At 36.7% G+C, this 16908-nt stretch overlaps 2 protein-coding genes across 4 annotated transcripts; one reads left to right on the top strand and one right to left on the bottom strand.

The window, feature by feature from the left end:
* The first annotated feature begins 6281 nt into the window (after window positions 1-6281).
* Window positions 6282-8330, top strand: LOC126627688 (uncharacterized). 3 transcript variants are annotated; one of them, XM_050297201.1, is made up of 5 exons: window positions 6295-6436; window positions 6547-6665; window positions 6998-7087; window positions 7628-7701; window positions 7820-8330. In XM_050297201.1, the coding sequence occupies exons 3-5, from the start codon at window positions 7016-7018 to the stop codon at window positions 8070-8072; spliced, it is 399 nt and encodes a 132-aa protein (XP_050153158.1). In that variant the 5' UTR covers window positions 6295-6436; window positions 6547-6665; window positions 6998-7015; the 3' UTR covers window positions 8073-8330. The 3 variants fall into 3 exon arrangements, with proteins under 3 accessions (XP_050153156.1, XP_050153158.1, XP_050153157.1); XM_050297199.1 differs by lacking the exon at window positions 6547-6665 and having other exon boundaries at window positions 6282-6436; XM_050297200.1 differs by having other exon boundaries at window positions 6301-6665.
* A 652-nt stretch (window positions 8331-8982) lies between these two features.
* Window positions 8983-15393, bottom strand: LOC126627684 (uncharacterized). Its single transcript, XM_050297196.1, has 7 exons — window positions 14258-15393; window positions 13857-14070; window positions 13017-13084; window positions 11184-12840; window positions 10920-11068; window positions 10266-10452; window positions 8983-10173 (listed from the first exon to the last, which is right to left on the bottom strand). Exons 2-7 carry the CDS (start codon window positions 14005-14007, stop codon window positions 9533-9535), a joined length of 2853 nt encoding a protein of 950 aa, XP_050153153.1. The 5' UTR covers window positions 14008-14070; window positions 14258-15393; the 3' UTR covers window positions 8983-9532.
* Window positions 15394-16908: the final 1515 nt, after the last annotated feature.

Genomic DNA, 16908 nt, shown 5'->3' with positions numbered 1-16908 from the left:
CATTACTCCAATTTGATTAAAGTTGATGGACTATTGTTACAATTTACTCTTCTTTAATTTATTTACGGCTAACTGAAGAAATTTGCAAGACAAATTAATTGAAGGATTAGCATTATCATGTATTATGCATCTGAATATTCTACTAAAGTTTTCACCAACAAATTTTGTTACTTTTCAAGGTCAAAGTATGGAGAGTAAATACTATTTTGGATTTAGTTATTCTCCGTAGTCCCTAGGACAATATTAGAGCTTCTACAACGAGTGACTTTATATGGAGTTGAAAAGGTTAGTGAATATAACCTAATTTAGAGCTTCAAGAACTTTTTGGGGCTCTAAAAAAAATCTTTTTCAATGAGGGGTTAATACCTTTCTAGCTTTATATGGGGCTACATATGTATTTATATAGTAATTTGATTACGTCAGTAACTTTATTTTTGTCTTAACTTTTCTTAGGTTGATTTTTGACATGTTATCTTAAGTTTTTGGCTTATTTTTAGCTACGCCCGCTAAAACTCCATTTTAATCTCACTTTGCTCCCTGTAACTCAAAAGTCGTCATTTTACTTCTTGCAACTCAAAATTCGCTTCACTTCGTGTCTTGCCTCTATAACTCGATTTTGATCTCAGTTTGCCCCCATAAACTTGAAAGTTGTCTCTATAAAACTTAAAATTCGCTCCACATTACCTTAGATCCATTTGTTTCTTATGTGGATTTGATTTGGGTGAGTCAGGCTAATCAATTTCTTTTTATTTTTTTTTCATCTCTTCAATTTCCTTAAACTTAATATGCTCTGATTGTTGAATGTTGACACATAATGGAGACTTATAATCAAATTTATTACACATGTGGTGACACACCCTGACTCGGAATGTCCACTAGGACTCCGAATCGAGTCGTGCTGGCTTACACCTACGTGACGGCCAACATGCCTCGATCTAGGTCGGGATGTGTCATGCAGCATATTGAGTGTTGGGTCCCATATATGTTTTAGGAGACGACCTATAAGTTTCAGGTAAAAGAAAGAGTCCACAAGTCAAAATGGAACGAATTTTGAGTTTCAAGAAGTAAAATGGTGACTTTTAAATTACAGGGGGCAAAGTAAGATTAGAATGAAGTTCCAGGGCCGTAGCTAAAATAAGCCTAAATTTTTCTTATGAACTTTTCAACCTAAAAAAATTTAAATTCTAGCAAAGTTAGATTTTATGACTTATGCACCGTTGGATTAGATTCTCTTATCTCAAACTCAATTGTTGGTTTGTTTCTATGAAATCTAACAAGATAAGATTTTATTTCATGACAACCATTGGATTTGTTTGTTTATGCCGTCAAATAACAAAATTGTAATGCCCTTACAATTTAGGTATGTTGTTTATTTATGTTTTCAGTTTAGGTCTCTAAACTACCAATATTCATTGCATCACTTTTCAATCTAGAAAATTAACACAAAGCACAATATCTTTTTCTTGATCAATAACACAAGAAATAGCCTTTTGTTTATGTTTTCTTAACAAACAAACGGTTAAAAAATAAATCGTTGAAATTATTTTTGGAATTAGAAATCAAGCCTACCCATTTCTAAACTAAAAACAAAAAAACAAAAAAAACCAAGACCGGGTCCTCAATTGTTGTGGGTCCCTTGATTTTTGGGGTTAGATATAGCCTAATTTTTTTTGCTACCTAATGAATGAAGTTGCTAGCTCATGTGGTGGATGTAACCCTATTTTTTTGCCCATTGAAGATGAATTTTTTTTTCACTAAAGCTACAAATGTAGCTGCCTCAAAAGAGGATAAAGCCTCCATTAGGGATGCTCTTAGGACACCATCATAGATGGAGGGCAGTGATGTAGCTTTCCAATATATGCCCTAAGAGCAAGTCCACATGTTATCCAAAGGGTAAGGTATGAGCTGTAAAATTGCCCTTTCGTCCAAAAAACCACTTTTAGCAGTTCATTTATGTGGAGGGCAATTGGTGGGCCATGCAAAGCCTGCCAACTGCCTTTGCAATTTAAGTTTAGCCTTACACCAAAGAACAAGTTGATGTCGATATGACATTATGCCGGTGGAACTGGGTGTGATTTGACCACAGGTGTGCGTTCTCCAGCTTGAGCAAGTGCTTGACCTTATATTGTAAACGTCCAGAGCTTGGACCTTGTGCAGCATCTTTAACATCAACTTCTTTCAAAGCTGGGAACTAATGAATCTTCTGACTCTCATATTGTTATCGGCAGATTGTTGTCTATAAGAAGAAGAGATAGAGTTTGAGTGGTAGGAGGAAATTGGGTAGTGGGAGGAAGGGATAGAGAGATAGTTTGGGTGGTGGCGTAGAAGAGTTTCTTGGGCTTTGTGGATTCGATGAGAAAATTAGGTGGTGGGAAGAGGAGAGAGAGAGTTTCGTCAAAGAAAAAGAATATGGAAGAAGTAAATGAGAGGTCAGTGTGTATTTAAAATTATAAGAGTAAATGCCCCTGCACATATAAAATATTTAAAAAATATATTTGTGAACAACAATTGCCTTTGTTCTTGCCTTGCTCTTGCTAAATGGATGGACTTGCAAAAAAGTAATTATTTTTTAAGAGAGCTATTTACATGTCATTTCCCTTACTTTGCTCTTGCCATTTCCAAACAGGTAGACTTCCTCCAGATAACTATATATGTCTCATCCTTGGAGATGTACATGCACTTGGTTAATATCATACCTTTTTTTATAACATACTTCCACTAATAACAATGAACTTTTAGGCTTCCTTTCTCCATTTATAGCATGAGAGCTTACTTTCAAAGTGCAAAAATGCATGCGTGCAAATAAACACACACGCACATAGAGAGAGAGAGAGAGAGAGAGAGAGAGAGAGAGAGAGAGAGAGAGAGATATATATATATATATGAATTGGGGCATTACATATTGATTGTCTAACGCACAAGTTGATGTGTTTTTCATAATAATTGATCAGATAATCAAGATTAGCATGCAAAAGTGTAGATGTGAATAATAATTGATCAAATTATCAAGACTAGCATGAGAAATAGTAAATATAAAAAGAACTTTGTATATGGAAGATTAATCTAAAAACAACATTTGTATGGAAGAATTTCTCCAATTATATCAAAATATTTGAATTCCCTAAAACTAAAATTAATTGTCCAAAGTGTCACTACAGTTGTAGCCAAAGATTCACCCCTACCCAATAAAACTCTTTTTTAACACTATGATAAGTTTTTAAAACCCATTTATGACCTGCCATAGGAGTAGAATGGTGCTCTTTAGAAAACCATTGTCTAAGTGATAATTGGATCTAGCTGAATCCACACTTGAAACTTGATCTTGCAAAACTCCTTTTCACTTCACTTGTTATTTGTGAAATCCATAGATCTTGTTCTAGACTCATCTTGAGCTTATCCAACCACCCAAAGTATGGATATGAAATGGCTTTGCACTCTTGGCCTTGAATTTCATATTCCAAATGTGTTTTAGGTAAGATAGAAGATCCTAGAACCCTAGACAATGTATCAGCCATAGTGTTATCAACTCCATGCTTATAGATCTCATAATCAAATCCTAGTAACTTTGCCACCCATTTTTTTTTTATGAAAGAGAGTATTTGCAATCTGATTTAGGACGTATTGCAAACTATTATGGTCAGTTTTGATCACAAAATGGCACCCTTGGAGATAGTTTTGCCACTTTTTGATGGCATGGAACAATTGTAATCAATTCTCTCTCTTATATGTGAAGAGTTCTTTGTTTTTTGTCCTAGGGTTTGACTTGTAAAAGCAATTGCCTTACATGTTTATTGCAAGACAGCACCAATGCCATTTCCTGAAGCATCACACTCCAGTTCAAAATGAGTGGAGAAATCAGGTAAAACTAGGACCTGATGAGAGGTCATGACATGCTTGAGGTGTTGAAAAGCCTCATGAGATTCTTGAGTCGACTGAAACCCATCATTCTTTGTCAATTGATAAAGAGGTTGACATATTTTACCATAACCAGACACAAACTTTATATAGTATCATGTGAGTCCCAAGAACCCCCTGAGCTCTTTTACATTTGCTGGAATTGGCCACTCCACTATAGTTTGAATTTTTGTAGGGTCAACTGCCACATCATTCCTATATACAACGTGTCTCATATATTCTTTTACTTTACCCATAAGAATAGTTATTGCTTCTTCACATACAACTGATGAGTCCTTAATAGCTCAAATGTTAACTATAAGTGAAACAAGTGGTCCTCCCAATTCTTGATGTACATCAGAATATCATCAAAGAACACTGATACAAATTGTCCGAGGAATGGTTTGAAGATGTCATTCATTAGACTCTAAAAGGTGGTTGTGGCATTGGTTAATCCAAAGACATCATAAGGAATTCATAGTGTCGCTCATTTGTCCTAAAATGCAGTTTTTTTTAATGTCTAAGGGAAGCATTCTTATTTAGTGGTATCATGCTCTCAAATACAACAAAATCCCTATATTAGAATTATACAACTCTTTGTCTAATTGTTGAAGAGAAACTTCATGCACAGAAGGTTGTGGTAATAAACTGTTTTTTTATTTGTACTTCTTCTTTATTACCTCAAATTTCATAGTAAGTTAAAAGTCCCACAGCACTGGACTCACTGAAGATAACCATTGTACCCCTTGTATTATGTCACACTCTCCCAATGGTACAAAATAAAGGTCATTAGCACCATGGTAATCACCTACTTCCATAGGAACTTGTTTGCAATAACCCTGGCTTCTCACCTTACCTTCATCAACAATCATCACTTCAAATGGTTTAATGCTTTGTATTTGCCACCCCATTTTGTTAACTAGCCTAGCATCCACAAAATTATGGGTACTATCCGAATCTAGAAGAAGTTCTCACTGATTGACAATTGACCACATTATTTAAGTTCATGGTTTGTAAAATTGTAAAATTTCGTTGGAGGATGTGCCATAAAAAACACACTCACTTAACTCCATATGCTGCAGTTCAGGCTTTTTAGTATGCAATGCTTCTCCTATTTCCTCCAATTCTAGGTCATTAGCCAATACATCAAGAATTAAGAGTTGATTATGTGCACACTTGTGCCCATTAACCGATTTTTCTTCACATAACTAACATTTCACCTATCATTCTTTCTTCGTACTTCTTGTTGGGGGTAAGTTTCTTAAATGGCAAGGCACGAGGTTTTGGTCTTAGTACATGTGCAATAGGTACTGGTGTATGCATATATTTATGGCTATACAAGGCCTTAAGAGCTAGTGGTCTTAACTTAGTTAATTTGGCATCAATTTGTAAGGCAATAGCAATTGCATCATGCACAATAAAGGGTTTTAATAGTTTAACATCAAATTTCAGCTCATGTTTCAACCCTCTTGAAGAATAACTTTTCAATAAGATAAATCATACATCAGTTGTATGATTAGCCAATCTACGAAACTCAATGATATATTCTCTAAGTGTACCTGTATGCCTGAGTTCAAACAAGGCCTTTGTGTAATCTTCGAACTCCAATTACCCAAACTTCTGGCAAAGAGCCTTTGTGAATTCTCCCCAGTTGATGTAGAGTTCAAGCAATCTCTTCAGTGAAACCATTGTAGTGCCTCATTCTCTAAATGAAGGAAGACAGTGATCACCTTCTAAGATTCAGGAACATTGTAGAAGACAAAATATTGTTAAGCTATATAGATCTGATGTGGTCAAAACTAACACACAAATTAAACCTACTTTTAGATAATTGTAGTATGTGTAAGTAGGGATCGTTCTAGGCTGGAGATAAGGAGGGATGCTAATCTACACTAACTTGACTCAAAAACTGAAAACTAGACTCAAATACACAAAACTAAGCACTAAGGGGTGTTCTAGACGAAAATACATATACAAATACATCCGCTATCCAGTAAGAATGTTAGTACGAATACAATAATTTAAGCCCAAAAGTGACTTCCCAAGAGATTAAAAAAAATGTTCAGGAAAAAAGGAAAGAAAAATGGAGGATGTAATTGAATAACTTAAGATCATTCTATCCAAGAAAAATATGAAATCAAAACTTTAATGTCAAATTTGGATATCTTCGAAGGAAAATGACCTTCTTTTTTCAAATACGTGCCTTATCTCAATAGGTGAACCGTACAAGTGAAAGACCTAATCGAGAAATCCTCTCATGCGTTCACACTAGATGAAACTAGTTTGGTTTCCACCACTCATTTAGTAACACCTGTATACAACTATTAAATTTAATTAATTATTTATAGCTACGGTTCAGTTTTAAACGGTTCTATCAACATAAAAACTGAAACTGATATTAAACGATTTAGTCCGATTCTTGAATCTACGTTGACATTTTTTGGTCGATATGGTTTATTTATCATGGTTCGATTCTATTTCGAGATTCCACAGTTTTTATGTGCGTCCTATTGTTCGGTTGAAGCCCAACAAAAGAAAACCTGTAAAAAGCATCAATCTCTCTCTTTTTCGAATTCTGAAAATCCATTTATTTCTCTTTGAATCTCTTACCCTCGCCGTTGCAATCTCAAATTTTCACTTTTATTTTCGCAGTTCTTTCTTCCAAAGTCTTGGCCTTTTGCACGCCATTGCCATAAAAGAACCCTAAAATCCTCACTCCTGCTCAGAACCCAATTCAAACCTTCCCAATATCTTGGCTTTTCTGGGAATTGGTACGTTGTTCAAAACCCTAGCTTTGTATCGGCTTCAGTTATGGTGTTTTCGTTGTTAGATTTTCTGATTTGATTTGGGTTTGCCAATATTTCAGTACCGTTAGGGTAGCTTTGATTTTAAAGTGCCTTGAAATTGTAGGCTCAGTACAGACTTTAGGTTGCAATCCACATTGTTGGTTCGATGCTTCAAACTGAAACGAATGATTGTAGCTTTCGGCCAAAACCCTTTTGGCTAATTAGCTGTTACTTGATGAATTGGGTTTTACTTGCTAATAAATAAGAAAGTATTCGTTGGGTATGCTTATGATTCAAGGCTGTTTTATCTTCTGCAGGCTGTGCAAGGAGTTGCAATGAGCATCGACAAGACGCCGCAGAAAAAGAAACGTCCCGGAATAGTTAAATTGGATAGAGCTTTGGATTTGGTGAGATGATTTTTCCCCATGGTGCTATGAACAATGTACATTTCTGGTTACTCCTAGCATGTCTGGTCTATATGGTCTAGAGCAACCCGAACCTGGCATAGAATGTACATCGGTTAGAATTTGAGATTTGATGATATGAAATGGTTGCTTCTTGGGAGTTGTGTATCTTTGTGTGTGTGTGTGTGTGTGATCACTCCTAAAAGGTTGTTTTGTCATCTGTAATTGGGTTGTGAATATATGTAGCTGGCTATCAGACAAGAAAATAATGGCGTTCGAATTTGTACTAATTTTGAAACCTCCCCAGGATGTTTCAAATGGGATTTTTTTTGGGTACATGATAACGCTGAGGATTGTGCGACTTTTACATGGTTATGCTTATGGGCATTGTTTTTGCTATTGATGCCATAGCGATCTGGTTGACAATCCTTATGAATGGGGTGTCATGAATCGTGGTGTTTTAAGTACTATACGGTTCTTTGCAACGTTGTTGACATTCAAAAAGCTAACTTTCTTTGTGTATGAAAATTGACTGATGTGCAGGCTAAAAAATGGCTTAATACCATGAGTGAACCTGCAGAAGATGAGCCATTTGAAATACATGCTCGACCTGCTAGGCAAGTTGATTCATTTATTTATTTGGGTGGTTAAGAGTATAATTATCTTCAGTTTGTTTACATTGGCTGTTATGTATCGTTGTTGACTTTCTGCAGAACTCGTTATTGGATTTTGCAGGCTTGGACTAGGTGCTGTAGTTCCCCGGCCATCCAAATTTGTACCTTCAAATGATCCCCTTGAAAGGAAATTACATTACAAGTTGGATGCCGCAAGAAGAAATGCTGCCAAAGTTGCGGAGGAGTCTGCACTAGCTGCTAGAGATTATGACAACGATGATGATGAAGAAGACAGCAGAACCAGTGCGTTTGCAAAGAAAAGACCGGCAGCTCCAGTAACCCCATCTCTACGGGCGAAGAAAAGGCAAAAGTAACCATTTCAACTTATCTTAGGAAAAGAAAATTAGCCATCTCACATTGTCGGAAGTGAATCTCTAGAGCCTTGGTTCTCTTTCACTCAACCCCATACAATTTTCGTGCATAGAGTTAATGTACAACTACAAATTCATGAGAATGCTAATTTGTGTAGTATCTGTAAATTGTGTTACGGGAGCCAAATGAGCTGCTCTGCACAACATTGTTGTATTAATTTAGTCACTTTCTTAAGAAATAATTTTTTCGTTATTATTAAAGAGGCTTGTGTGGTAACATTCACCTAACAAGTTTCAAATCAAGGTAGAGTTAATACAGTTTTTCAGTTCAAAAATAAAGATAAAAAGAATAAACAAAAGATTTATCTAAAGTAGCAATATGAATTTCGCAAGATCGTCAAGAGCGCTAGTGAAATCCAACTTCGAAATTTCAAGGTATTCAGGCAACTCGAAGAAATAGATCACAAAAAGTTAGATAAGAGGAAAGTAGTCATTTGCAAATTCCTGTATATGCCTTTTTAAATGCTCATGTGGTGCATTTTTAAACCCTCCTACTCCTATCAAAATCATTTTCTTCATCACCATGCTTAAATCCCTTAAAATTTGAAAGTTCCTCGCCCAAACATACCAGTATTGAATTCAATGTCTGCTAATTTCCGCAAACTTGGGCTTAATCAAGTTGGCTAGAGCAGTATGCGTTCACCACTACATCAAGTTCGAACCTCCTCCCTCTAATTTATATGAATTTTGTCTACGTTATACCATCGTCTGTAAACGTAAAAATAAATAAAATTTGCTAACTTCTTAATTTACTTTTAAGATTGAAAAACACTTGCATCAATTGGAGTAAATAACAGAATCTCCACTTCATATGTAATATAATTTTTTCAGAAATGCAAATTTACAATCCAACTTGTTAAATCCACACAACAAACTTAGCATGAGCTTTTTATTTTCTTTGTAATTGCTAATTACAACACCAGTAATAGTCAGTCACAAAACAACCCTTACAGGTTTCAAATACAACAGTAAAATACAAAGAACACAGTTGACAATGAATGAAATCAACAACACCCTCTACTAAACACTCCAACCCTCTATAAATCTACACTTAATAAGAACAACTCTCAAAATTACTTATCTGTCTTGTATAATCGACTTGCAGAAAAGTTTCCGAGTTCTGACCGAATATCGGTTCCCAAGCTATCAAGGACTTTCAGGTGATGACTGCTGCTCCCGGCGCCCCGTGAGCCTTAGTTTTGACATGTGACAGATTATGTACCATCTACATGATTTCAGTTAACAAAGTTGCAAAGCCAATTCCTACCAGATCCATGGTGCTCCAAGAAAGCTAAAATTTTGCTTCTCACCCTTTGGATGCACATACATGACTTGCTTTCCAACTGCCTCAGCGAGAAGGTGGCTTGGTATTCGGTATGGGCATATCGAAGTCAGACTGAGTTTTATAAGTTGAGAATGCTCTCTGTTTCATTTGACTCAGCCATAACTGAAGTATCTTCACTTCTGAGACTTCCTTCTACATAGCTTAATATGGCGTCTTCCATCAATTCTTGGAGAATGGCTTCACCCATGTCGACACCAATGATATCAGCATCAAATCGAAGGTCCATCCACGTTCCAGTTCTTGACATGTCTTTTGTGACAATCTGGTCCAATGTACGAGGCAATGGAAGTGGATGGAGATGCCAATAAACTTCGATCCAGACCTCATCTATAGCAGTTTTCATATCTGGTATTGGCCTTATACTAGGTTTCGCGGATGACACCCGAGGGAAGCAACCATAATAACGCCCACAGAACTCCAGCAGAACTTCATTAATACAGTCAAAAAGGAGCTTCGGCTCATAGCAAAGCTGGTTAGGAAAAAATTCTACCTCATCACACAATGATGGCTCAATAAGTTGGTCAGAGGAAAGCCACTTCATACAGAAGTCATCCCAATTGAAGCTGGAGGCTTGCATGACTGCTTTTACAAAATCAAACATTAGTTCCTTGCCTTCTGTACAGGTTTTCACATTGTTAGCTTGCTCAGTGGCTGAAGGCTCATAATCTTCAAATTCGATCTTTAGTGGTTGTAGCTCTCCTGCAGATCAGTGAATGAATTAATATTAATGGAGAAATGCAAAAAGCATACAACGATTTGAAGTCAATCAACTGTCTTAGTATGAAGCATACCAAATCGAGAAATCGTTTTCCCGGGGCTGATATCATCCTCTGTGAATAGTGGCTCAAGAACTGAAACAGGACTTGGACGCTCTTGTATATCAATAGCACTTTCTAAATCTTCAACATGCTTGGTGGTTGAAGAGCTGGAAGGGGATGCTAATGAAGAAGATTGCACTGGGTTTTCGTCATATGAATCCTGGAAGATAGGTAAAAATGATTGTCAGGATAGAGATGGCGGATATAACCAGCAAGTTTACCAAAGAAAATGCACATGTAGATAAGACTAATATTTGGGTCTTGCCCAGTAATGCCCCTCTCATCCCGTCATCCTTATATGTTGACAAAGACGAAAATCCAATAATACATCATTACAGGTGACATTTTTTCATAAGAGCTTGGTGTTTGGTTAGGGAGAACAAAAGAAAGCATGTGTTTGGTCATTTGTTTAAAGATTTAGATATATACATTACATGAAATAGCTTTTGTAGATCTTGAAAGACCTTTAAATGTGTTTCAGAGCTTCAGAGAATAATATATTGATTTACCCAATAAAAATGTTGATTTCAAACTGTAACTCATCTTAACACAGTTTTTCTTCACATGTGAAAATTTGAAAATAAAAGAAGAAAAAATCATATGCACAATAAAGTAAGATAGTATTACCTGTTGTGAGCATTCCGAAGATCTTTTATCATTAAAAATTTCAGACATGTCCTCATTTTGGTCATTTATGGCAACTGAAGAACCACTGCGTTCAGAGAGAGCTTCTTCCCGAACAACAATTTCATTTTCTTTTTCAATCTTGACATCACCTACAAAAAAATTATAAAATGCTAAAATACCAAAGAATTTAAAAGCAAGCAGAGACACTAATCAAAGATTCAAAATGTTTGTCATTGTAAATTCAACAGCTCAGAGAATCAATACCTTCAGAGTTCTTCTCATCCATGATGAAAGGATGGATTTCTTCAACTTCATTATCATGAATCAGATTATCTGAGGTGCTTGGTATTGAGTTAGTAGGCTGTACTTTACAATCAACGTTGTTGTCTGAAACAGATGGCAGACTCTCTAAGTTGTGTGCTACTGCTACCTCACCAAGAGGGCTGACATTCTTCTCTCGCTTAGGAGACCTTTTATTCTCATTGGCCTTCAAAAGTTTGTCATAGACCGATAATCTCATCTGTGCCGTAACAAAGCCGTGCTCCAAGTCCCTTCCAGGACTGCCAAAAGGTGAAACGTTGTACTCCGAAAGAGAGAGAATCCTCCCCAAGGTTTTAGGAAACTGCTGTCTTGAGATATCTACACCTTCATCTCCATTACTCAGCATCTCACAGAGATGCTTCCTGGCCTCAATGTAGAGTTTAGATAGCCTTTCATCCGCAAGGCCATGATTTTCATTTTTCAAACTTATTTCAGATTCTTTCACTTTCCCAGTCTTTTCTGCCCTCTTGACACCACTGGAAGGTTTAGCAATTCTTTCAATGTAGAAATGTTCTTTACCAGAGGAACTTTCAAGTTTTTCCTTACCAATTCCTTTGTCTCTACCTCCCGAATTTTGACGCTGATAAGGCAGTTTGTTTGAACTTCCAACAGTAGATGACCCATGGTGTTGCTTTCCCATTGCATTCTTCAGTTTCCTTTTTATTTCCGAGAGAAAAAAGTGGGATCTTTCACTTGGCCCTTTATTTCTTACATTGTTATGGGATTCTGGGGTTGTACCATCTTCAATTTCAGAATTTTGTAATGCTGGAGGCCCAGGCTTCAAAATGACGATCATCTTTGAAGCTTCAGAGTCCTCATTTTCCTTGCTTGGGTTTCTTTCCTGAGGCTTGACCTTTCTCCTGAAAAAGTACCGCTGTTTACGGTTGACAAGCTCCTCAGATTGTTTAACATCACCAAGCTTCTGTTCGGCCAACTTGGACTCTGCAAAGGAAACGCATTCTTCATCTTTCTCTATCTGAGCATCCTGCAACATTTGGACTTGTTTTGCCAACAGTGAGTTTGGATCCTGCAAAAGTTTCAGAAGCAATTCCTCATCTGAACTTAAGACCTCGAGCGCATCCAGTAGTTCTTTGAAGTGGTGGATTTTCTGATCTTCCGTAAGTTGTTTCCCATCAGTAAACTTATGATTCATGAATTCCTTGATTGCCACGCATAATTTCTCTTCGAAATCAGAATGCTTGTAGTTTGGTTTCGCCGGAGCTTCACCATTCACATCATGATTCACACCATTAATATATTTCTGATGGATCTGGCAACATACCTCTTCTATTATCTCATCCATGCCAACGTTACTTCTAGGTTTCTGCTCTAGATTCTGATTGCAAGAGCATCCAGATTCTGAGTTCTCAAAAGCATTCAAATTATGGTTGTCCATATCATGGCTTTTCTTGCGAGTCTTCTTTGCTCTTTTGTGGTCCTTTCTGCTCTGGCTTGAATCAGACTGTCTAGTTTCCACTACATCATTGCTTATCTCCTTCTTCATGTCCTGCTCACTGGACATTTCTTCTTCCATGAGTTTCTTCACACTAGGCTTACAAGCATCTACTGCCACCATTGCTTTCGAGCTCTCATTGTCATCCTGAATCATTTTAGTAAGAATCTATAAGTTACACAATCACTCAATTAGTGAATAACTACATAAACTCCCCAGCTCCGCCCTCCCCCCGCCTTACTCTTGCTTCTCGGGAGAAACTAGCATATAATTTCAAAGTACAAGCTCAGTTGGGTATATGCATGTAAGTTAACAACACTTACAAGGGTGCCTTGAAAGTTTTCATCCAAATTGCTCAAACTCTCGAACTTATTCCTTGAAATTCCAGTACCTGCAGAAAGAGAATAGAAATTCAATGACAACACGAAATATTGCCCTTTAGATGATTCCAAATCAAATTTACTAAAGACCAACGTTCTAAAAGATGCTAGGCGCTAGTCAGGCGGCGGGATGGGACCTAGCGCCTAGGCGGCTAGGCGGGGTCTAGGCGGGCGCCTAGGCAGACTAGGCGGATTTAGTTAAATCTATTATATTTCATGTAAATAAGTGTGTTTATATTAAAATATAGATGATTTTATCATAAACTACAAAATGGAATGACATATATATTATGAGCTATTGGAACACAATGAAATCATGGAGAACAAGTATATAATGTGTGTTCCCTTAAGTATTCAACAAGTCTCTTACAATTTATTGAAAGAAAAAAAAATGTAAAACGAAAGTTATCTATTTTCTGTCTAAATGAGTTGCAACCTAGGCTAGTGTCTAGGCGGGTATGGGCGGGCTAAGCGGGTGCCTAGGCGGTCTAGGCAAGCGCCTCAGTAGGTCTAGGCGCCCTTCTTAATGTTCAAACGCCTAGGCATTAATCGAGACGGTGACTAACCGCCTAGAGCCGAACCGTGTAAAGACCAACCTAATTTTAGGTCAGAGTAAGAAAAACCCATCAGATAAACATGTCAACTAAGTAAAATTGTCCGGAGAATGCCCAAAACACACAGTGACTTCAATTCAGCATGAAAAAACTTGGCAACAAATAGCAGACAAAAGCCTTGGATGTTGAAAATACCACTTCCAGTTAAAGCTGAATTCTGAGTTCTTACCAACAGCTAGCTTACTTCCATGCCTCTTATCAGAAATCAGCTTCCAGGTGGGGCGGCCGTGCCGGAAGTCAAAGATACTGATCAAACCCCACATGCAGCCCAACTGATCTTTCTCATACCGCACAGAGCGTTTCTGGGACTTCTTTGCCATGACTAAGGGATGAATATTTAACTTTAACAGGCTTTGTACATCCAAAATCTGTCACTCTTCCGGCTACAAGAAACCCCCAACAAACAGAAAAACCAAAAACTCAACAAACAGCAGTTGAATGATACATAAAACTTCAAAGATAAAGAAATGTCTACCAAATCATGGCAAAATTTGACTCCAAAAAGGATCAAATACAAGAGATGCTGATAGTACTCTAATCATTAAAATTTGGCATGCATGAAGGAATTACCTCAAATTCAGAGGCTCGAATTCGATACAGCGAAAGAACAGAAATGCAGCTGGATAAAAAGTCTGTTGCATAAACCAAACAGATTCCAATTCCAATTCCTCAAGTTTTCTCACAGAGCGAAGCTTAAGATACCAAAAGCCTTCTTTTTTCACTCCTAAAAGCTCAAATTTACTGCAATTTGGCCTTCACTTGGAAGAAGAGACTTATCAAAGACAATTATGCCTCCTCAATTCTTATGATCATCACAAATGGGGTCAAAGGCAAAAAATTCACCCCTCAAATTTCAGGGAACAAAAGTAAGCAATGATGTTGGAGAATTGATCAGAAGCTTGAGATGCACAAAAGTTTGAGAGAAACCCAATTCTCCTTTTCAGAAATTCGATCCAAAATTCATGAGCTCTGCACGATGGAATTGATAATTCAGAAAAGTTCAGGCACGCGTCTGGTGTTTTTTGTTTTTCTTATTAAAAAAAAAACAACAGCACAGCATGAAAGTTTCAGCTTAGTGCAATGCAGCATTGAAAACGACCCTTTTGAAACACCCAAAATCCAGCCCAATATTTTTTTTTTTTTTTGCAGAATTATCTCCAGTGCTGAAAATATGAGAAGTTTTGGAGAAAACCCAGATTAAATTCAAGAAAATTGAACCAAACAATGGTGAAAAACAAAGACTTCTCTAATTTTTAGCTAAGAGGGCATCTTTTTATTTTTTTGAAAACTTGTGGGCATCTTTTTTTACAGCCAAAAAGGGGGTGGAAATGGTAATCCAGCACCGACCCACTATTTTTTAAGGAGAATGGTGAAATGAGCAGCCATTAAAGACTGAGAAAAGTGGAGGGAGAGAAGAGGGAAGTGATGGTGGGAAAGGGAAAGACAAAAGCTTTACAATGTTTGCTGGTGGCGTTGGGTTAGAGAGAGAGTAGAAGAAGAGTACGTGACAGTTGGGGTTAGGCTTCATTTTTTATGGGGTCCATTCCATTGAAGGGAGGCTTTGTATTGAAGAAAAGTCTGGGCTCTCTCTCTCTCTCTCTCTCCATTTTCTCTCCTCTCTGCTGTTCCAGACCATCATCAAAGTCGCCACTACTCACCACCATCCCACTCCCCACACTCTCTGACTTTCTCTTTCCCTAAAAACCTTTACTTTGGAGCTGTACAGGAAAATGTATGTACCAAGTTGTGTCGTGTACGCTTCTGAGAGAGGGAGTTTCTGAGCGTTGAGACAAACACACGGACACATTGATACAAACTAGACTTTTTTTATTTTATTTTTTATTTTGAGTTTCATCCAAGAAAAGCAAGTAAGGTGATGTTAGTCACGGATAGTGTTTTTTACCTTTCACTGTTCACATGTTGTTTTTAATTTTTCATAATCGGGTTGAATAAATTAAAGATGATTAAATGACAAAAGTTTACAAAGTACGTGGAAAGCAAAAAAAAAAACGTGTGTACAGCACCAGCCAAACAAGTATTAAAAAGAGAAATTGGTGTATGAATTTTCGCTTGGTCAAAGTTTTGGTCTCTAAACTATAAGTTTTTAAATACGAATACTAGTTTGTTAATTTCTCAAAATATAGGGTTAGCCTAAGTAACACGGTTAGAATTTTTATCCAAAATAAAGTTTTAAAGAGACAAATGAGGGACTGAAGCTTAACGAATTTACCCAAAAAGAGCAATTTTATTCACCCAAAAAATGAGTGAGATGCTACCCCCGTTGATTACTCTTAAATTAGTTTAAATTTCAATATTCATAATCTTAGATTAATAAACAAAACTAATCTTACAGAAACTAATGTGGGGTGAGCACTCCCCACTTTAAGGGATGAGCAAAAATGTACTATTTACCAAAACGACATTACTTCACATTGTTACAAAATCAAACACTAATGCTCTCAAATTTTTAGTTTAAGAACCAAAATTCAATTTAACTAAAATTCAATGACCAATGTTATAATTTTCTTTATTAAGAAAGATTAATGGAACTCAAAACCTCAAGTAAAGAAATCGTTCAAATTTAATGGCAAATACTCTTAATCAAATCAGATACAATACAACTGAACATTGTTTTATACTATCTTTAGTAATTATTGTTATCAAATATGTCATCAATGTTTGACCAAATGAGAGACAAAACCTTGCAGAAGTAATGTCTGAGGGCGGCATAGTCCGTGATGACATCCAATTTTTTTCTCTCTTTGATAGTTTGATAGCAGCTTCCTCTATTCTTTTAGTCCAAAGTCGATATTCCATTGTTCTTTATTGTATATCATGAGTTCAGCATAAACATATTCTCACTTATACTACTCAATTTTATTCAACTTTGATAGCGTTTATTTGTTGACATGGTTGATTATTATTAAGTAGAGTATAAAATAAACCTCAAGTTTAGACTTCTTTCATTGGTTACTCAAAACCTAAAATGTACAATGATTAACCAATTCGACACTGGAGTATATTGCATATGGAGTTTAATGGAATAAAGACTTTTTATGATCTCTAAAAAGTTTATGAAATTCTTGTGGTATTCATTTACCACTCGAACATCACCCGCCGCCACAATCACCACCCATGCTATTATGGCAACCACCAAAAACACCAACTTTACTATCACCTTCTTGCCAACAATCAACACGTGACACTTCTATCACCTTGTA

The sequence above is a fragment of the Malus sylvestris genome, chromosome 7 (genome assembly GCF_916048215.2).
Source record: "Malus sylvestris chromosome 7, drMalSylv7.2, whole genome shotgun sequence".
NCBI lineage: Eukaryota > Viridiplantae > Streptophyta > Magnoliopsida > Rosales > Rosaceae > Malus > Malus sylvestris.
Note: the sequence above shows the minus strand (reverse complement) of the source record. Positions and strands in the feature narration are given on the sequence as shown.